The following is a 23,104-nucleotide window of genomic DNA, read 5'->3' as shown; positions in this document are numbered from 1 at the left end:
AATAAACTCTTGACCTCAACTTTTTCTCAGATTCTTCTTCCTCTGCCTCTGATATTCTGGCTGAAGTTGTGTGGCAGGATCTTGATAATCTAGGACAAATAAGGTTGCACACCTTAGTGGCTGCAAAGCAGCTGCTGTGAAGTATATCTTTGATGGTATTATTGCTGTTTGCATAAAAAGTAGGTGACATACAATGTACTGAAAAGAATAATTAAAAGACTTGTTTGTTTAGGTGACCCTAGGCAATGGTGCATCTGAAGATCTTGCGTTCTGTTTCTTCTTGTTCATTCATGCTTGGGAATAACATGTTGATGTGTGCAAACATTTTTGATGTTGCCAATATCTCGGATGTCTTTCCATGCTGGTGGTAGTCAAAATTGCCCTCGGTGAAGTTTGGGAATCCCAGTTTTCAGAGGAGACACTTCATAGGCACAAGTCAACTTCGTATCTTTCTCCATCTCTGGCAACAGCTAGATGCAGATAACAATCTTCTGGCATTTGCTTCAGAAGTATCTGTGCAGGCCTTCTGGAAAAATGAAGGAGAGAATAACCATCACAGGATATAGGGAAGGAGTGCTGGAGGCTGTTGTATCTCAATAATTTAGGAGTTTTGATACAGCTGACTTGTATATATGGGAATTGTTTGCATTTAGGCTAAGGTAGATGCTGGCAGCTTACTGTAGGGCTCTTTAATGTAAAGACATTCATGCTAAAGATACTGTTCATCTGTGATTTTAGCAACCAACCCTTTTCTCATAAGTTAACCCAAAGGAGACATACCTGTTGAGTGCATTACTAGGTCCGTGAAAAATCTTAACAGCAGGACATAGGTGGATTTTTTTTTTTTAGGTCAGTTGACTATGTAAGAGCCAAATTATTTATAGTCAGACACTATTTTTTCATTTTGAAAGTATCGCTGGGAACACTCCAGAAATATGCTAGACATGAACATGGGAATTTGAACAGCAAACGATGTGAAAGAAGGCTTGAGGTGACAAAGATTTTTCAAAGCTTTTGTTTGAAGCAAAACAAACACAGAATCCAGCTAGCAAGTAGAGGTGGTTTTGAAAGGAACAGGCATCAAATTCATAAACAAGCAAAACAGAACTTCTGTAATAAGGAGGATTTTAGGATATTTTGTAAGTACTGACACTTGAACAGAAACTGAAATAGTTTCCTGGAAATGCAGTTAATAAGAATCTATATTGATTTAATGATCTTATTAATTCAATATAGATTGTTAATTCAATTTTCTGCACTAATGACTAGAGTTTATTATATGATAAACTTTTTGGACGAGGGACTCTTGTTAGAACGGACTCAATCTGCTGCTCCTCTCCCTCTTTCCCAGCTTGTATCTCTGCCTCCACCTTTCTTTTGAGTCTTGTCTTTAGGAGATGCTGGTTGAGAGCATAATGCTCTGCAGCCCTGGGCTTCATTCCTCTCTGTTCCTGACCCACCACCTGTTCTCAACCTCCAGCCCTATAATCTTTTTCTCTTGCCTTATCCTCTTCGGAACCACAGACTCTTTATTGATACCCTGCTCCTGTGCTATCTCCATGCTCCAGTAGCAGAGCTGCTGAGAATGAGCAGCTTGGAGGGAGCAAGGGAGTCATAGTATATTCCACTAACCAAAATTAGGAAGAAGACAGTGTGACATGGGCCCATCCAAGCTAAGCCAGGTTGTGTGGGGCAGCACATGACTCCTGTTGCTGATACTGCAGTGTTGTGATAACTCCTGTTCTGTTTAATACAGCCAAGATTTAAAATTGTGGCACATCACTGTCCTGCTGCATGTTTAAGCTATTTAGTAGATAGGTCTCTTAATGAAAGTGTTAGTGTGAAGCTGGCAACAGCTAGAAAAGTTTTCAATGCCTCATCAACTTTTTTCAGCAGTATTTTGTACCTCTCCTTTTCAGATCTTGATCTTCAGGCCTTTTGGTTTTTTAAGCTGTTTTTTGTTATGTTTCATGTTACTTAAAATCATCATGACTTGTTTCTGTTTTCAGGTGCTGACTATGAAGATATCAGTACAGGCCGTGGCAGTGTGGGGGAAAATAGCTCCCCCTCACAGCATCACTGCTATTATGATTACAGATGACCAACAGACTATAGTTACGGGAAGTCAAGAAGGACAAATATGTCTCTGGAATCTTTCATCAGAATTAAAGGTTTGTCTCCACTGTGCTACAGTCTGCCAAATAGATGGATTGGGGTTTTGTCTTTTATTATTAGCAGTGGGATTATCCAGATTTGCACTTACTTAGATTAAGGTTTAAAGGTAGTGTGTGATATTTGTTATAGGAAACTCATGAAGAAAAAGTATTGAAATACCTATATGAGCAAGCAGTTATTTGCAGACTTTGGAATTTTTTTCATAGATTATTATGACCTGTGGATTATAATTTGAGATTCTGTACTGTGAGTAATGACAGCAAGTCATCATGCACAATTATCATGACTCCTATCTTGTAAAGACTTTTTCTTTTCAGTCACTGGCTGAGCATGGCCTGTAATTTAAGGACAAAACATCAATTTATAAAGCCAGAGCTCTCTACCACGTTAACAATAAATAAATTTGCATGAAGTTGGAAGAAGATAAAGTACCTTTTTTTTTTTATAATTAAGCTGCAAATCTCCTGTCATATTACTACTACTGCTTTGATTATTTCTTTATTTTCCTGAGTCAAAGCAGTTCCAATTTTTTATCCTGTGTTCTTTGAACTATGGTTCTACTTGGACTTGGCTGCTCCATTTGTGCTCAAATGTAGCTTGAAACTTTAGTTTGCACTTTTATGGGGCTACGTTTTTCCATTAAGGTCTTCGCGTGCAGTGAAGCTAAACAAGAGGATTATTTAAAAAAGGTGTATGAAACACATGCTTAAGAGCTTCGCTATATCAATTCCTTACTTCACTCTGCCACTCTTGCTGCATACCGTAGGGTGAAGGCCACAGATATAAAACAGGCAATGTGCAGAATAACATTTGATGCTCCATAAATTCTTCCAAAGGTGCAATTTTTAGACTACAGTGAATACAAATAATGTACTTTATGCAGACTACATAATCCATCCACATCTTTGTACATTCGAGAAACATGACTGAAGAACATAGGAGTAAATGTCAATCTGTTTTATATACTACTTGTAAATGTTATTAAAGAATTCTCTAGCTTTTACATCTTAGTTTATACAGACAATATTATGTTTAAGTTAAACCATTGTATTATTCTCCTAGATTTCATCTAAAGAAATTCTCTTTGGCCATACTGCTTCTGTAACTTGTTTGGCAAAAGCAAGAGAGTTTGAGAAACAGCCGTATGTAGTAAGTGCTACTGAAAATGGGTAGGTAACTGAATATTCAATTATTAATTTATTAAATCATTAAATGTATGGTAGATGTAGGTCAGATCCTGCATTTAGCAGAAGGCTTTTAATCCACTTCTTTCATGATATGAAAAGGATAGCAGCTACTTCAGGTAATGACTGTATTATTATTATGTTTCAGATATCCAGTTAGCAGTTGGGAGAATGAATTGTTCAGAGGGTCAGGTAGGCTATTGGAAGGAATGAGCAGGTTCAGAAGTATTTTAATACCATGGTACTCTTTTGTGTTCTTTCCTGAGTTCACTCTTGAGACTTGAATCAGTACAAGAGCCTAATTTACTTTGGCCCAGGTTACACTTGCTATACGTACTTGAGTACATATAGAAGCACAGAAAAGACTGTACTTGAATAAAAGGCATATATGTTCCTTGGCTTTGCTTAAATCTGACTTGCTCTTCTGGAACACATCCTTTTAAGTAGCTCCTGATCTCGCAGCTCTTCTCCTGATATAACCAGGCCGGTCGCTTGAATCAAACTTAATTTCTGCTGTTCTGATAGGTTAGCATCCCAGAATTTGTCTCTGAATGTTTGATAATCTTTTCAGCTGGGGTCTGAAGCCTGTCTGTTCAGGAATTCAGTTCTTGAAAGTAGTTTGTCCTAGCTTCTTACTTCCTGAAGGGTGGTCCTTAAACAATCCTGCCTTGCTGCTTAACGATATTCTCCTGGTGTGGGGTTCATCTTTTGCACTTAACGGGACAGCTCTGTTAAAACCTCTTCCCATGAGGAGTTCCTGTCAATTGCCTTTCTTCAAGTCACACCTTCCAGCATGTTAAGGCTACTACATTCTCACTGAGGAGCTTGTTTATCCTTTTCAGCTGCTAGGAACTCTGATTCTCTCAATCATGAGTATACAAGAAAGAGATAACTTGAACAAACTGGTTCAGGCTTCTTAATCTCCAAAGGTTAGACTAGCCCACTGGACAGATAGGACTAGTAAATAGTTCTGATTGTTTTGTGGAGAAAGGAGTGTGAGAAGTCTACAGAACAAGTTGTGTGTTGGCCTCTGACAATGCTAGTCAAAGTTTTAGAGGTGAAACTATTTTCCAACTTAATTCTGGAGTTCTGTTAGTGCAGTACTGTTTCTAGATCATATTGCGATTAAAATCTACTGCACTTCCAAAAAGCTGGGGTGAAAAGCATTAAGAAACAAATAAGGCTTGTGCTATAGATTTACCATACAGAGAGATGGTCACATCTTAAAGATTCTGCTACTGAAGGGATCATCAGGCTGGCTTGGTTTGTGTATAGGTAGGACTGAATAGTCTTCTGGCCCCTTTCAATGTTCACTTTTACCAAATTACTGCTGATGTCTCATCTGTATTACATAAGGGCAAAGAATCCATCACTGATCACTGGAAGGCTGCGACATGAAGTTGAGATAACTACAAATAGGAAGCCTCAGCTTCAGGAGATGCAGGGTTTGTCGAACTGCATTTTCTGGTTTGTGAATCATTCACTTCTGCCATTTTTGATCTTCCATCTCCTTGTACGGAGAGTGGAAGAAATAGAATGGAAGATGATACTCTACCTCCATCCCTCTTCAGCATCTCTTATGTGTTTGTATACCTGACTTACCCTGAAAGGTTGAGTATTGAATAGTATTTTTGTGCTTTTTATATGGAAGTCAGTAAATAAACCCATAATGATTCAGAAGTTCACTGATGTCCTGTGCATGCATATAGCGTATGCTGTAAGACAGGTTTGTCAACATGTGGTATCACTCCTTTCTTAGCACACATAGTAAATTAAGTGCAACATGCAGAAGCTAAATGTTATTTTCTCATCTGTGGATGTTTGCATGTATGTATCAACTTTATTGTTTTAGTTATGTTACTTTAATTGTCATTCTGATATAAACAAGGACAAATTACAGCCTTGAAGTGTTTAACCAACAGCGTGAGCATTCTGTTTAAGTTATGCCTTTTGGCCTACTGACGCTGATGCTACACTGCAGATGCATAGATACAGATATAGATTTCACTACTCTTGCTCAGCTGAAAAATATAAAAATATTTTTAGATTATCAAAAAATGTGAAAATGCATAGATTAGACTGTAAATTGCTAGTACTTCTGATATAATAAAATACTGTGTTATTTAAGTCCACATACAAAGCATGTCTTAGTGTAATTTCAGAAATCATAAAATGATTGTTTCAACTGTGGAAATAATGCTGGCAGTTTAAATAAAATGTAAAAGAGTTAATGTTTAATGTTGAATCACTGAACTATGACAACATGCCTCTTAACCTCATTTACAACATTCAGTTTGATTGTATTTCTGTTGTATTCGTCTCCCATAGCATGTTGAATAATGTTTGGATGAGGAAGACTATCTAACCCGTCTTCCTCAAACATCAGCTTTAACTGTTAACTAAGGGTAGCTAGAATGTTGTGCTAACAGCCTCATGGTGGCAGTGTTTCTTCTTAACAGAAGTTGGGTTTCCCAAGAGCTGAAGTCTGCGGCAGAAGATGCATTATGTTTTTCAAAACGTGTGGTTTAAGTTCAGTGAAATAAATCATTTTCAGGAGGATGTAGTTTCAGCGACAGATAGTTACAGTGACGTGTTGACGAGCTGTAATGGCAGTACACCTACAATTTGTTGTAGATCAGGGTTGGCCTTAAAGTCAGGTTTGCTGTAAGGCAGCAGGGTGTAATTACCTAAACAAAAAGAAACAGATACTGTATGTCATTCCCTGCTAATCACCACAACGTTTTCTTACCCAGTAATCTGTAACAAAAAGCCACATAAACGACCAGACTGCACGTACATACAGCACTAAAGAAAAACTTAGTGACACAAAATTATTCCAGCCAATTGAGTGGAAATGACAGAGAATAATATAAAGTTATCTTTGGCAGGGAGATGTGTGTTTGGAATGTCACTAGTGGACATTGCATTGAGAAGGCAAAGCTTCCGTATAGGCATACAGCAATCTATGTAAGTATAGTAACTTTTCATCTAATATCTCTGTTAATTACAAGGAAAGTTTTGCTTTATTAACACATTTTTCAGGCACATACAATTTTAAATGTATAGCTCCTAACTTACTTAATAGGAGGGGGAAAAAAAAAAAACCAAACCCAAAATCAAAAACTTGAACTATAAGTAGCTTTACATCTGTTATTTTTTCTTTTTTTGACCTCCTTTTAAGAAAAGAACTGAGATGTGTATTCCTCTGAACTTCTTAATCAAATCAAACTTAAGCTGCAAATATCTGGAATACAGTCTTATGTACTTATGTACTTATTTTAAATTTTGGGCACTGGGCAGCAAAGTTGAAACTGTCTTAATCTTTGCTATAGCCCTGTGTTAAAATTGCATGGAAAATTGTGAGTTAAATGTTGGGTTTGGTGACATATTTTAACAACTACAAGCCATGTAGCCAAACATTGTGAGATGGTCTGCTGAAAATCTTATTTGTAAACGTTGAAAAGATTTTCATGCCTAACTGCTGGCCTCCAAAAGATTGCTCTGCCCCACTTCCAAAAATACACTTTGATTCATGGCAGAACATGGGACAGAGCACTTATTTTCAGAGGCCAAATTGCTCTAAATATTACTTCGGATAATTTCAAGTGACTGCTTTGAACTCTATCCAGGTACACCAAGTATCTAAATGTTTGAGTGTGAGGGTGTGTTTGAAATACATGTGTGTATGATTGACGAGCCCAGCACATATGGATTTGATTCAGAGATGGCTTATTTCTGGATATATTAGCAGAAGAGCAGCTCAGGGCTCCTAGGTTAATTAAAATGCTGTTTTTCTTCGGTGTGGAAGTTTAGGATGGAACTAAGCCTCCAAATGGTGAAGTCTAAGGCCTCATGTGATTTAAACTATGGCCAAATTTAGAATTCAAATCTTCTACAGCTTCCAGAAGAAACTGTTTTTCATGACTCTTTTAGTTGATGTGATGAATTCACACATTTGTTAATGATAACAGGAAGAGAAAAAGGCTGTGTGAATTACCAAATAAAAATTATAGAAGAATAACTTCTTAATAAATGCTTATACATGTAGGTTTGTGTATGTATAGCAGCATAGACTGTTAAGAAGTTATTGTCTATTTTTTATTTGTGTATATGTTTAAAGCTCATACACGTACATTCTTTTAACATATGTGTATATACACACACAGTACAATGCCTCAGTTATAGTGAAATAGAAGTGTGGTATCATCTGCTTTGTGGTATTGCTTAATTAGGTTTTAATAGTTCAAGTTATGAAGGAGTTCTGGGACAGGAGTTCATTGTGAAGATCAGAGGCAGAATCTTTATTCTCATCCTTCAAGAAGAAGCAAATACTTTCAGAAAATTACTACTTCTCTATTAGGAAAAGTGAGATAAGTCTGATTTTGGCTTGATAATGACTTGTTGTTTATACCTTGGTCAAGATGGCTAAAGGAAAATAGGAACATCTAACAACTAAACTTTCTTGGGAAAAAGAATAGATGTCACGAGAGGGGGAAACTACACTTAAAAAGTAATTCTCAGATATTTATAAGTGACTTTTTTTTTTGTAGTTCTTTTGGGGGGGGTTGGGGGTTGTTTATTATGGTGGTGTTTTCTTGTTTTTATTGTAGGTTTTGCTGTTGTTCTGCAGGGAATGATTGCCTGTGGCATAGCAGTACCTGGGAGTATAATTTCCTCCAGAATGTAACTGTCTGGGACGTTTAGTGCACACTGATTTTGATAGCATCACCATTTATAATTGTTGCTTTATTTTTAGTTAATGCTTTAGTAGGTTTTAATTAAACTACTAACCTATCGGGTCCAGTAGTTTCCTTCTGTTCACTTAGATGATTCAGCTATAAATGGCAGATGTCAAGCAGTGCAAACTGAATATTTACCATTGGAAATGAAGTTTAACACCAGGGTCAGATCTTAACCATTTGTGGATATCTACCAGTGTGGGATTTTCTCAGAGGACTGACTGACTGTACAGATCTTCCAGTTCCAGCCTAGTTTAAGAGTAACAATAATTAGAAATGGTTCCTACTGCTAAGTATTTATGCCTCTGATAATTCATAATACCTGTGGTAATACTTATCCTAAATACTTATCCTATTCCCAGTTATTTATGCTGTAGAAATGGTTCCTACTGCTAAGTATTTATGCCTCTGATAATTCATAATACCTGTGGTAATACTTATCCTATTCCCAGTTGTTTATGCTGCTTTTGCTTTCTGACTTCAATTAGTTGAGTGATAGACCAAGAATTATCTAGGCAAAATGGAACGTAGAGAGAACCTGTAGTAAATGAGGCAAAATTTTGCGTGTCTGATATTTTCCTCTGACTACATGATTGTTCCCTTTACTTTAAGGAGACTCTTTGCTTTTATATATGATTTCAGGTGGCTGGTTATCCATTTCTAGCAAATATGTGCACAATTATTACACAAAATGCCAAGTTCCTCGCACATATAAAACACCTAGCAAAACAAAATCTTCATAGTCGTGCTACGCCTCTGTTCTTTAGTACTTTGCTATGTGTCTATTTTCTTTACATGATTGTTGAGAAGAAATGAATTGTCTGAACACTAGGGCATTCGGTGTCATAATGAAGATGATCTTATGAAATTCTTCTTGGAAAATAATGGAAAATTTATTATGTATCTTCTGCATTTTCTTCTGGCTTTTTTTTTTATGTTTATGTAAGTCTTGGTAACTGAAGTTTTATGATATGTTTGGAGAGAGATGAGGCCTCTGAGTCCCAAACTCATTACAAATTTATAATGAAAATTAACACCTCAATTGTTTCCAAAAATCCTAATGTTTAGGCAGGGCAGATAGTTCTTTCAGTACAAAGCACCTATTACTAAGCTGAATGGCTATACTAAATTGCTATAAATGTATGTGAAACACTTCTGTCACTAGCAAAAATGTGTATGGTCTTGCATATGCGGTAAATTTTTAGTAATGCTGCAAGGGTTGATTGCAATTCCAAGTATGACATGCTTATTGTGAAAAATGTGTGCACATTTGTGAAGCTTTGTATGCTGACTGTCGTCTTTCCGCTTGTACAGTATTACCATTGCTCGTTCCGAATGACAGGTGAAGGCTGGCTTCTTTGTTGTGGAGAATATCAAGATGTTCTTATTATCGATGCTAAGACTTTAGGTGTTCTTCACACTTTATCATCATCTCACTCTTCTGATTGGATAAATTGCATGTGTATTGTACACTCTGCAAGAATTCAAGGTATACATTGTAGACGTATTTATGTAAGCCAATTAAATAGTGATAAAATACTTCTTTATGGATAGTACAATCCTGATAGATTTAATAATCTAATCATGTTTTACAAAGCTGTTATGTACAAATGTTAACCTGTCATTGACAGTACCTAAGAAGGTGGTTTTAATAGTCTTAATGTAGATCATGTTTAATTTAATACATTTTTTTAAAGAGAAAAAGCAACTAGCCTCTATACTGGCTGTAAGCAGCTTATTTTTTGGATATAAGTAGAAATTAATTCTGTAATATCAGGGCAATTAAGCACACAAAACCACTTTTCCATGCCTTCTATTTAAATATATCTGATTGGACAAAAAATATTCACTATTTTTTTGCATGTTTTCTATTTCTCTACACTAATTACGTATTTTTGTGTAAAATTAATGTCCTTTAAGCAATGCCCTGCAGAATCCCTGTTAGTGTGGTACATACAGAACACCTGTGTCTGTGCCAAGATTCTCTTTTGACACCCTGATTTGCTTTCAAGTTGACTGTCTCACTGTTAACTTTTCACAGAAGACTCATTGGTTGCAGTGTCTGTAACTGGAGTTCTTCAAGTGTGGGACCTATCTTCATCCTTGAATAACATACAGGTCAGTTTGAGGTGTGAAACAGCTGTTTGAATGATAAAATGAACATAGAATTTGTCTCAAAGGATACATGGAAGCAGAATATGAATAGATTAGAATCTTCTGGGTATGTATTATACAGAATTGAATAATTATGTCACAAAACTATGAAAACACATCCTCATATTTCTACTTAAAATGAGTTGGGCCATTGGACAGCTCTTGCCTTGATAACTGCAGTGTCTTATGCTCAGGCTTCCTGTCTTTCCATATTCCATGATGCTGCAGTTGTAATGCTTTCCTTCTGTCCTAATAATGTCACTCAATTCTTTGAACCCCTTTCATGCCTTCCTTTAAACCCAAAGCTCTTAAAAATCGACCTTTGTACTCCCACTTCACCCTTGTTACTTTCTTCAAAATGGTCTTTTAGACTTTGTTTTCCTGCCTGCCTCCCACAATGCTGTCTTCACTTGGAAAAGACTCTTGCTGTGTTAAGTGCCCTATTTCTCCATCTTCAGACACGGTTATTCTGTGCAACTTTTTCTGCATTAATATTCTCAGCAGCTGTCACTTGACATATACAAGTGTTGGAATTGGAATAAAACCGTTTGTGTTTGAATTTAACTCGGATAGCTAAATTCAAAAAGGGGCTTCAGTTTTACAGCTAAGTACTATGAATCACCAACAGAAATGGCAAAATGTCAACAGTCTTCTCTGAGCATTCGTAATATATTACTGTGTTACTCGACAAACTGCTGACCATGCCCTGGCACTACTTGTTAATGGGTAGGGTCAGGGCCCTCAGGAGTCTCTTCCAAATTTGAAACCATGCTGGTGTTTGTGATGTGGTTTTTGGTTTATCTGCAATGTTTGGGTGTTTGGGGTTTTTGGTTTTTTTTTTTTTTGAAGGGTGGTGTCTCTTCAACTTTCCTAGGGCTAAAAATACCATCACCCAGTAGAAATTCTGGGGACTGTAACAACTGATTACAGACATCAGACAAGTATATGTGGTATGGTGCCATCATTTTACTGCCTGGGACTGCCTTTTATGAAGGGGGGAATGCAGAGTCATTAACAATCCAGTTACCGCATATCTTAGAGCAGTATTTTCTTAAATATTGTTAGATTTATTTGGAATTACTTGGATCTGCAAGGTGTGGTATGCAGTATGAAAGAATGGTCTGCAGTTTGATAGCCATGATTCCATGACCAGCATACCTCTTCTTTGAGATGTTTTGATATTGGTGGTGTCTTTTGAAACAGAACACATCCATTTTCAGTGTTTCAGACAATAATAAAGGTAATGCTAATACAATAATTTTGAGCAAGATGACCTTTAAGTCTGATATTCACACAAAATGGGTGAAAACCACTTTTTTTTTCCTTTTAACTATCCATACATTCAGCAATACAAATCTAAGGAAATGAATTAGTTTTCCACTAATTTTTAGAGGTGTTAAGTTCAAGCAAGACATATGACAACACCATATGTCTCAGGCTGTCCTAGCTGCAACAAGGATGAGTGAGAAAGCAGAATATTCATCAGCCATTCTGAATCTTACACTGTTTGTTTAAATGTGTTGTAGCTATTTTTTGACTGAAGAATACTTAACAGATATTCATTACAGCAGATGCTATCTATGACTTGCCTTTAGCCCTTCTCCATATTCATTGTGACTATTTTAAGTGAGATCAGGGTCTGACATGTGCTGAGTGTCTTCTCTTTACACAGTACTAGTGAACCCTGCTGTCTTCCCATCTCACTTTCAATTAAGAATTATATGTTGCTTTGCATTTTGAAAGTGTAGGATAACAAAATTATTTTCAGTGGTTTATTTCTATCTTAAAAGTAAAAGCTCGGATATCTGGAATAAATCTTAAAGCTTTTTTTTTTCCTCTGTGCTGTAAAGGACAGACAAAGTGTGTACGAGAAGGAATCAAAATCTCTGGATTGTATTAATTGTCAAGCAGTACGGTTTTGTGCTTACACAGAAAGGCTCCTTCTAGTTGTGTCCTCCACGTGCTGGCAGGTACATTATTGAGCATTATACTTTCTTTGCAGTGAAATAATATCGAAAAGCTAATGTATTCTCAGCGTAAAGAATGTGTTCGCTAATTGTCAGATAAAATAATGCACTTCTCTGCTTATCTTTATTGCCTGACTGAAGCAAAGTGTTTATTTTTATGAATGTATTTCTGCTTTAAATGTTTAACATTTAAAGTGGCTGGGTGGAAGGGGAAAATTACTTTAGGTATTAGTCAGCTTTGGAGCACTGGGTGCATTATAGTCCACTCCACAGTGCATTTCCAAAGGAGACAAAGATGCAGAAAAACTGTTTTAAGTATGACAGCAGTAATCACAGCTGGCAAGTCCTTGGGAACTAGGGGCCTTTGTTCCATCAGGGTTAATAGCCTGGGTTGCACTAATAGAAGCCAGCAAAATTAAAGACCCCAGACTATATAACTGGTAGCTATAAGAAAATAAAGACATAAATATATTATTTTATTTTACATTTTACTTAAACTGAACTGTATTGTAAAAACTCTGTATTTCTTTTCCCCTGGTGTTGTGACATCCCTCTTGGAATAATCTTGACCTATTAGTGCAGCATATATACCTGATCCAAACACCACTACTGTTGGCAGGGGGTAGAAATTTCACATACACTTGAGTTAACTTTGAATAATACAGTTATATAGTATCCTTGAGACTTATGTTAGGCTATTTTAAAAAGTCTATACAAAATAATTTATAAAGAAACTCCATGGATAGGCTTTTCCTGGAAAAATCTGTGTAACATACATAGTTTTCTATTGATTCCTATAATGTTTTTCTGCAAGGGTTGCTCGTTTCTTTAAATACCTCCATTATGCTTTTGAATACTTATATTTTACTGCTTCAAGTAGCGCTATGGATATGTCATGTTGGATTTTCCACTTTAATGTTTCAATAAACATACAGCTTTAAAATAAATGGTGATCTTAATTAGAAAGGTATGTGATATGTAACATAGGAGAGACTCATATGTGTCCAGATTGGTTCCTTAACCCAATTCTATAGTAATGAAAATATAGAGCAGGTTATCTAGAAATGATTCATAGCTAATTTATATTCATTAACTAATTCACAGAAATGTTCATTCTGAAATCTATTTCAGAATAGATAATAAAATGCTGAATAAATGATAAAAATGTGGCTATGAATATTCTCTCCATGAGGCCACTAGGAATGTGAACAAGTAGACCATAACTTAGATGGCCCTAGTCATATCCTTTTTCAGCTTAAAATGAGAAAGTCAGGGGAAGCAAGTAAGTCAGAATTTTTTACCAGCTTTAGAGATGGGAGAGAGAATAATTCTTACAAGCAACGGGGATTATATGTTCTTTGCTTTCAATTAATTAGCAAGAAAGAAAAATCTCTGTTGTTCCCCAAAGAAGAAAAGAAAGAAAATCTGCTTTGCTAAGATGTATGCTGTGATTATGCCAGCAGATCAGCTTTAAAGAATACAGACAGAAGCAATTTATAACTTTTATCAATTTTCAATATAATTTGTGTTAAATTCCTTACCTACCTCTAAGAAATTATTAGTACAGTAAATATTAGTAATGAATGCAAGGCAAAACAAAGTAAATCCCATACAAAATCCCTGACTATAACAAGCCTCTAATGTTGCTTTTCCTAATTGTCAGTTTATCTTCAAAACACAGGGTTTGATTCTGAGGTTGCAGTAGGTTGATAGTATGAAAACTGCTTTAGAAGACGTAATCAAACTCCAAAAAGTCAAGCTGATGTTCCACTTATTGAGCTATTGCTCAAAAATCAGCCTGGGTTAAAATGAATGTGCCAATACTGTTTGTTTATATTTTATTGTTTTTTTGAGTTTAGGTCTATGATTATTGTGACTTCTCCTTGCTTTGTACCGAGTTCTGTAAAAGTGGTCAGTGCTTTGCTGGTGGAGAAGTACTAGCGGCTTACAGACTTATCATCTGGACAGAAGATGGCCACAGTTACATCTACCAGCTGCTAAACAGGTGGGCTCAGATGGGAAATTCACACAAAAAGTTCAGGTACAAGATGAACTTTGGGAGGTTTATTATGGAAAATCTCTGCATGTTGCAAATGATCAAAAACCAGAACAAAACCACTTTGGCACTCAAAGATTTACCCTGAGTTTGACAGCCTTCAGTCTTTGTTCGACACAGCAGGGGACACAGGAATAAGATTAGCCATGTAGAACTTGGGCAGCTGGTGCTGTGATTTCAAAAAGTCGCTTGTAATTACTTATTCGGTAACTTTTAATTGAACTTGTGAATCTTGAATGTTACTGTTCTGCTTTCTAAAAAATTGCTTTCAAAAGCTTTTTTTTTTTTTACTTTATGCAGCGGGCTTTCTAAAAGCATATATCCTGCTGATGGGAAGGTGCTGAAAGAAACTATTTATCCTCATTTACTCTGCTTTACTAGTGTGAAGGAAAATAAGGTAAATTCATAAAGGTTTACAGTGAGCTTCAAAAGTTCATTCACTATTTGTTTGCAATTGCTTTAGTGATCCCTAAAAAATTGTTGAATTCAATTCAGTTTGATGTAATTGCTCTATGAAAGCAATGAGTAAGACTTATTCCTTCATTTCTAAATTTTTACTTACAAACTTGGAGATGCTCATAGCATATTTTTTCTTAATTTCTGGCAATATTTACCTTTTTCAGAGGGGAAAAAAAATCCTGTATTTTCAGCTATAGATACATTAATTGTTGAAATGATTTTTTTCTAATTTTAGTAAAAAAAAAAAAAGGATTTTTTAAGTTAAATGTGGTCTTAAAAGAGCTTTAGAAACTTCTGATTTCAAGTTTAAAAAAACCCAAACAAACAACAAAAAATCCCACCCACAAACAAACTGTAAGCAAGTTAGTTGCTGTTTCAATAAGAAATGTATCCCTGTTTCAGTGCAATTACATAAATAGGCTGTTTCCCATGTGTATCCATCCTAAACTGAAGGAGTTTTAATCTCTGATATTTTATCCAGAATACTTTTATGAGCCTTCAGAGGCATAATCGCATGCCTAACTTTCTTACACTGCGAGCAGACTGAGAGTACCCACAGTGCATAAAATTAGACAAATGTGACTTCATAAATGTGGCCTCTGCTTGAAGAAGCCTCTGTGGTTAAGAAAAGAGGAAGCTAACAAAGTAGGTGATCTCTATGTGTCTGACTGAGGATTCATGTTTAGCAGACACATCACACCAATTTCTAATTCAGAAGTTACTGCTTAGACTAAGTAGCTCAAGTGGACTCAGCTATGATGGAAAACCTGCATCATGACTCAAATTTTGAGTATTGTTTTGTGTAACCACAAAGAAATAGGTAAGGAAAACCAGCTGATTTAAAAAGTAGTAAATTGATTAGAATTAGGAAGTAGGAAAAACCTCAGTAATTGTAGGGATCCTTATATGGCAAAAATTGAACCGAAACAAATGTAACAGCTTTTTCAGTGTAGCTTTGGTTTTGGTTTTGTTGCTAAGTCTTATTGCTAATGCTGGTTATGAAGTAGCAGTTGTTGTGGATTTAATTCCTGCCTGCGGTTGCATTAGTTTGATGTGTATTTGCATGAGAACTCAGTCAGGTCTTTAGACAGTTTCTGAAGATACACAAGGGAGACAGATTTTTATTTGTACCTGACTAGAAACACCATCAAATATATACCTGTGTGAGGTTTTCTAGTTTTCTTTTTTCTTTCTGTTGACAACTATAGGCTCTTAGAAAGCATTTTTGTTTCATATTCTTGTGAAGCCTGACAGATTTAATTTTCAGTTGAAGGGCAATAGCACAAGCCATTCAGCTTTTCCCCCCAAACGCTGTGATCTAAAATCAGATAGGATAACTGCTGAAGGATGCCAAAAGGTCAGATATTGTGAGGGAAAAGAAATAGCCAAAACATATGGCTTAGCAAATAATAGGGTTACAGTAGTTCTAGGAAGCTCATATATGCTTCCCTCCAAACATGCATTTTAAAAAAATGTCCCCTGCCCTTTTCTAATATTTCTGTTTTAAGATGTACCTTACTACCATAATTATTTTTGTAGCAGATTGGTGAGACAACAAAACTGCTTGTGTGATGATCCGTTTGGATCTCCATTCTTAGATTATAAATGAAACCACATTATAATGCACTTGCTTATTGTGGAATTTACTACCAAACTTCAGTGTTGTAAATAAATTATGTCCAACCTGGGGGGATGTTATTAAAATGCCTTGAAGGAGCAAACAGAGTCAAGCTCTGTCTACACTGTCTAAGTAAAGGTGATGTGTGGAACTGAACAGTTTGTGCTGATGACCTTTCATCCGCACCATCTAGAATACAGGGTATGCTTTTTGGGTTTTTTGATGTGTTGGGTTTTTTTGTATGTGCTCCTGAACACATTTCCCAGTTTACTTTCATGCAAAAAGAATCCGGATTTGCTGCTCCAAGACAGCTCCATAGCACAAACCTAAGCATTCACTTCCAAAGTACACACCTGGTGTAAACTCAAACATATTAAAGTAGAAATGCCTGGAGATTCCTAATTTTCTTTTTTTTTTTTTTTTTGGCAAGGGTTTTGAGAAACTAGAAGACACCTTTCCCCTGTTTTTAATAGTTTGATACTTGAGAATAAAGCTTAAGTAACAACTAAACAGGAGGTTCCTGGCAGGTTGCTGGTAGATTATTGCATAGATTGGGTGTTACTGATACAGATATGGAATTATCTGTGGTGTTAAACCTATAGGTAAAGGAAGCCTGTAGACCTCTAGTCTTCAGGGTAGAATAAAACCATGGTGTTTGTCTGGGATAAGTATACTGCAATAAGTTTTAACATTAGCTAAAGGAAATTAGTAGATATCAGTAAATCTGTTTGTTGGTGATGATATACCGCTGTAGTGTTAGAACTTTTGACACTTTTGACCTTTTTTCAGATGACTGAATGATGGTGTTATAGCCTATGACCTATGTAACAGCATAAATCTTACCTTTCACTATTTGTAGTAATTTAAGCTATTGTTATTAAGGCTTTACTGAATTTGTTATGATGTGAAGATTATCAATGTTTCACTGCATTTTTCTCAGCCTGATCTTGGTACTTATGCTGTCATTTTTTTATATGCTGGTGATACTATTGATAGATTCTCCATTTAGAGACAGTAAACCCAGGGAGCTGTCCCATTCCACTCTTCCATTTGGGATGTAGGCTTAAGCAAGGATACTGGCAAAGCAGAGGTGATTATTGAGGGGTTTGCACCAGGTAGAGTAGATCTGGTCTGAGAAGAACTTAGTGACAGGTGAGGATTCAACCATTATGTGTTTTATATTTCTACAGCTTTTGATGTAAAAAAAACCCCTTTGAATTTGCAATTAATTGTTACATTACTCTATCAGCTCTTTTGGATCAGAATATTAACTTACTGTTATTTTTGGCAGAGTTTTCCTGTAGTCATGGGCTTCATGAATGAAAGAAAGGAGCCTTTCTATAAGGTTCTTTTTTCTGGTGAAGCTTCAGGAAGGATCACTTTATGGCATGTCCCTGATGTCCCTGTGTCAACATTTGATGGTTCCCCAAAAGGTTTGGGAATTCTGTGCTCTTGATGCAGTCTTTTTAATTATGTCTTTGAGTCAGTTTTCATGGAAACTTAAATTCTTATGAAAATATTTTCACACTAGAAATTGATGCTCATTTGTTCATTATGTGATGATTGCCTGTAGTTAGAACTAGCAAGACAATAACAAAGATGTGTGTCTAGAAATTATTCATGGAACTGAACAAATCAATGTTCCTGTTTCTTTGCCATCTGCCCATAAACGTTTCTCTACCAAATGTCATGAAAATTTACTTAGATGGTTCTGTTTATGGTTCATAGGGTGGTATAAAAGAAAGGATTTAGTGAGATGTGATGTATTGTTGGAATAGCAACTGCTGACTTTCCATCACTAGGCTGCAGAAAAGATATGTTAGGAGAAGTGATGAAAATATATACTTTGCTTTGTTTGGATTTTTATTTTGCTTAGAATAAAAAAAAAATTAATTCCTGACTTTTCCCCCCACCCTCTAGAGATCCCAATTACAGCAAAATGGACTCTTCAGGATAATTTTGATAAACACCATTCAATGTCAGAGGGCATTATTGACCATCTTTGTACATCTAAAGATGGAATAAAAAGTACAGTCATCAGTTCCTCTGTATACATACCCAGTCTCGATAAGCTCGTGTGTGGATGTGAAAATGGGAAAATTTTTGTAACACTAGGTTTAAAAACTGCAAGAGCAAGACTTCTAGAAAACATATCTTTGCTGAAAGGTAGGTTTAACAATCTTGTCCAAATTCATCTCAGTCAAGCACGGAAGTCTGCATACTTCTGGCATTCCGTTTAGTGATCCTGGTAAAAATTCTCTGAAAAACAGAGGTGATGGCCAGGGATCAAATAAGGAAAATAGAAGATTATGATCTTTCTGCCTCTGTATCTGTTCTATCAGATCACAGCTATTAAGCTACCAAGGTGCTTGCCACTGTTGGGAGTCCTGAAATTGCTGTGGGCATGGAGTCACCTGGAATTGAGATGTAGGATGTCCCGATAGTGGCATAGTCATCTTTGCCATTTTCCCTCTAAAAGATCATTCCCCTGAAGGACTAAAAACAGTACATCTCAGTAGATGAAGGTCCAAGTGCAGACCTTTGTCCTCACTTGTAGGAACACATCTGAAATTCTTTGATCCCCATGTAAAGGATTGTTGTATTTGGTCTTTTCGATCTCCTGTCTTTCAGTAAATGTACTGTAAAATATGGAACTTCTCTTCTTAAAGAACAGAAATAATTTATGTACCACCTTGTTTCAGATAATATACCTTATAAGGTTCTGAAGGGTCATAGTAGCACAGTGACTTGTTTACTTTATCCACATGATAAATCGGTGAGATTTGATCCAAGCTGGCTGTTATCAGGGGGCCAGGATTCCATTGTGATCTGCTGGGATATGTTTACTGGAGACATCTTACACCAATTTAGTCTGCAGTCTGGTCCAGTGACACACCTCTTGCGATCTCCAGAAAACTACAGAGTAAGTAAAAACATAATAAAAAAAAGCATAATACTGTTGCAATTTATCCTTAATTTAAATTGATTAAACTGTCTCGTTTGAAAGTTGCTTTCAATTTCAGGAGTTGATTCTTGTTAGTTCATAATTTCAGTGGTTCAGAAAAATGCTTCTGTTCCTGAACCAGTGGCATTGAAGCTCTTAATATTCTATCTGACATTTTTAATATCATCATTGTCAATCTATTTTTTAAATCTGATTTTCTCTTAATTTCTGATATTAAAAAGTGTAAGCAGTAAGGCTAGTGGTTTGACCATAGTAAGAAAATATTTGGACCAATATTATTTTAATCTAAATGCTTGATTTTTTTTTTTTCCTGATAAATCCTTGTGGTCATTTGCATGTATGCTTTTGTGTCTTATGAGATTTAAAATAACTTCATATGTTTTGCTTTAGGTGAATTTTGAAGTAAAAATTTAGAAGCTTTACTGTACCGAACAATCTATGAAATTTTGTTGAACAAATTCTGTCCCCTTTGTATTCCATGGGGCTGGGTTTTCATCTTATTTCTCTTAGAAAGCCTGTGAAGACATATTTGATACTTATGGTTGTCTCGGAGTTCACTTACATGACAACATTAAGGAGTCTAAAAGATGTTTTGCAATGACATAAGTTCTTAATGTTTGTAAGGCGCTCTAGCCTATTTTCTGGAAACTAGGTAGGATTTAATGCCTCGTCTTTCAGTTCTCTTTACAGACCTGAATTTTCATAGGTTTTCTTAGGGTGAATTTTTTTGTGTCATGAAAAATTGTTTGCAGGAAGAGAAGGCTTTGAAGAATCAGATCCATGATTTGTGAAATGAAATTGTAACATACCCAAATTTTCCTTAGAAATACATCGCCCTTGGCTTTTTTGTCCTAAGACCTGTCATAATTTTATATCACATGAACAGCAGTTTGTTTGAGTTAACTTTTTACTACTTTCTTTTCTAGGGCACCTGCTACTGTATATTTGTTTATATAGTCATTGCTTTGATGGGTTAAGTGTTGTGAATAATTTTTTTCTTTTTTTTAATTGAAAAATCAGAGGAGATGGCATGTTTTAATTCCAGGAGACAACTGGCATGTGTTTCTGTACAGCTAGCCTTTTAAAAGATAAGTTGGAGATGAAGGTGGAAATAAAACTGAGCATCTTCTGGGAAACAAATCACTGGGCAATTTACCAGGCTTGTTAAAATGATTGTGGTTACCATGTTGAATCTGAAGTCCTTTCTGTTTTGCAGTTAAGGGATCACAGCATCGTGTGCTGTGTGTGCAGTGATCACTCAGTAGCAATTCTACACCTTCAGAAGAGAGTATGTCTCTTGCATGCCAGGAAGCATCTGTTTCCTGTGAAGAAGATAAAACTTGACCCCGTTGAAAATCTGCTAATTGTTGGATGTGAAGATGATTCAGTTTATATTTGGGAAATTGAAACAGGTAATAACAGGGTTTTTTGTTCGCCTTAACTTTTGTTTCTGTCCCATGGAGTTATACACAACTAAATTAGAGAGGACCAAAGCAGAAACACTAAGGTATTGAATTTTAGCATATCAAAGAGTTTAAATGTTACATATAAACAAGCAAGAAATAAAATTTTCATATGGCTCAAGGTATGTCACTAATAAAATACAGTAGCCTAAGTCAGATCCTGACTATCAGATGATTAGTTGACACTGTAGTGTATTGAGTAGAATAATTCTGGAAGCTATAAATATAAAATGTAAGTTATTCTCTTTAGTTATAAAAAAGAATGGAATTTTCCATCCTAACAATCCCAAGTTTAGAGCATGAAGTTCTGATTTATTCAGCAAAATCATAATCTGAGAAACATTGAGTTAAATGATAGTAATGGAAGATAATTGCAAAGCTCACAACTGTGAAGTGAGGAAATCTGTGTGTTTCAGGTAAAACTGTAGATTCCGAGGTGATTTCAGTGCAATGCTGAGTCACAACAGTAATAAATGTAGTTATTTAAATTTTGATAGGCAGAACTATTAGACATCACACTGCAGTGTTTCCATGTGATTCTGAGCTGTGTGTCCTGGGAGGAGGGAAGTGCATAGTGAGTCTAGAACCACTGAAATGTACAGCATATTAGTACTGCATAAAAATACAGTTTTACTTATGTAACACTGAGATCACAATTTATAAGTTGCTACAACACACTATCTAGGCTGTCTGCTTTGGACAAAATATTGCTTGTTTTAAAGTACAAAATATCTGTGTTTAATGAAGGACTTGGCAAAAGGAGTACAGCATAAATTACAAGCCTGTTGTGTTAGTAAGCTATTTAATATCATTAAGCTACTGGCATAGGAAATGCCTTCTGGTACTTACTTTTCCCCAAATGTACTGTGTTCTTTCTTTAAATATAGGTTTAGAATAAAATTAAAATTAACTAAACTGATGATTGCAATCAGTTAAAACTACTGGTTTTAGACTGGTGGGTTTTTTTTCTACAGCTACTCAATATGAAGTTCTCTTAAGTGCTCATATCTTTGCATTGTATTAAAATTTACAAATTATTTTTAAATCTTTCTGTTAAAAACTATCAATAAAACATTAAGAGAAGCTATGACCTTAAGAGACTGTTAGATTGTATATAGTCAGCCCAAGAAAAATAAAAGTCTGGAGACAGAATTCATAGAATGGTTTGGCTTGGAAGGGACCTTAAAGATCATCCAGTTCCAACCCCCCTGCCATGGGCAGGGACACCTTCTGCTAGACCAGGTTGCTCCAAGCCTCACCCAGCCTGGCCTTGAACACTTCCAGGGATGGGGCATCCACAGCTGCTCTGGGAAACCTGTCCCAGTGCCTCCCCACCCTCTCCGGGAAGAATTTCTTCCTGATATCTAAATTGGAAGAGGTAAATTTACATCGCAGGTGCAACTTTATTTAGTGCAACTAGATAACTTCACACTAAAGGATAGTCAACTATGTGTAAATCAGTTAGATTTACCAGTGTAGGACTGTACTGTTACCACAGAGATAAAAATTTGAATATACTTTTAACTGTTTCCCCTTTAGATGTAGAATTGTTGCCTATTTCAAAATTAAAGAGGAAGTAAAACTGATGTCACTGTTCATATATATTACTTATTCAGAAAGGGTGAAGATGTTTAAAAGTGTTTTTGAATTGCTGTTTCTGTATCTATTGTTACTAGTATCAAGCAAGAATGAAAACTACAATCACTGCCTTATAAGGAGTAGCTGGAGCACAAGAGGGGATACAGCTATTTGCTACGTTAGCAATTAACAAGTTTTTGTCATTCTTGTTATGCATTGGCAACTGAAAGATGCCATCTAAGCTGGACACCTGGGAAAGCCTACTAGGATATACTGTGGTTGGTTTAATGTGAATTATGTCTGTATTGAAGGAGAACACAAGAGGTCATGGCACTGATCCTTGAAATTGGCCTGACCTAGATCAAGAGCTATGTAGGTACTTCAGTGCCACTCAGGCAGACAAAATGTTCATATGCATGGGAAAGATGTATGCAGCACCACAGACAAACCTCTGTAGAGACACAGCAGCCGTTCATTGTGATTTTCATCTGTTGGCAAATGAACCGACAGCCATGCATAGTACCACTTGCCTATATAGTTACCTGTGAGCATGTTTCCTGACACAGTTAAATAGGATAAAGTCTAAGTGGTAGCCCTGGGCTTAGACTCCGTTATGGAAACAGATGTAAGAAAGTTGTTTCTATAATCAAAAAGTGTTTGTTTCTTTTTTCTTCCAGCTGTGCAGTTAGCTTCATGGCTGAGGCTTTGCCTCTTTAAGTGAAAGTCAGTGGAGGACCTGATTTTGT

The 23,104-nt window shown here is 36.1% G+C and overlaps 1 protein-coding gene across 1 annotated transcript in view; it reads left to right on the top strand.

The window, feature by feature from the left end:
* Window positions 1-2,018: 2,018 nt before the first annotated feature.
* The window catches only part of WDR72 (WD repeat domain 72), a 105,334-nt gene continuing 84,248 nt past the window's right edge, over window positions 2,019-23,104 (top strand). The window contains exons 1-12 of the mRNA XM_010147086.1: window positions 2,019-2,171; window positions 3,238-3,344; window positions 6,248-6,326; window positions 9,413-9,587; window positions 10,140-10,216; window positions 12,103-12,222; window positions 14,079-14,224; window positions 14,576-14,672; window positions 17,644-17,785; window positions 18,273-18,518; window positions 19,055-19,275; window positions 20,534-20,729. Coding sequence (XP_010145388.1) covers window positions 2,019-2,171; window positions 3,238-3,344; window positions 6,248-6,326; window positions 9,413-9,587; window positions 10,140-10,216; window positions 12,103-12,222; window positions 14,079-14,224; window positions 14,576-14,672; window positions 17,644-17,785; window positions 18,273-18,518; window positions 19,055-19,275; window positions 20,534-20,729 — 1,759 coding nt within the window. The remainder of the gene's footprint in view (window positions 2,172-3,237; window positions 3,345-6,247; window positions 6,327-9,412; window positions 9,588-10,139; window positions 10,217-12,102; window positions 12,223-14,078; window positions 14,225-14,575; window positions 14,673-17,643; window positions 17,786-18,272; window positions 18,519-19,054; window positions 19,276-20,533; window positions 20,730-23,104) is intronic.

Source organism: Eurypyga helias, unplaced genomic scaffold (assembly GCF_000690775.1).
Source record: "Eurypyga helias isolate BGI_N326 unplaced genomic scaffold, ASM69077v1 scaffold2810, whole genome shotgun sequence".
NCBI lineage: Eukaryota > Metazoa > Chordata > Aves > Eurypygiformes > Eurypygidae > Eurypyga > Eurypyga helias.
This window is presented reverse-complemented; position numbering and strand designations above follow the sequence as displayed.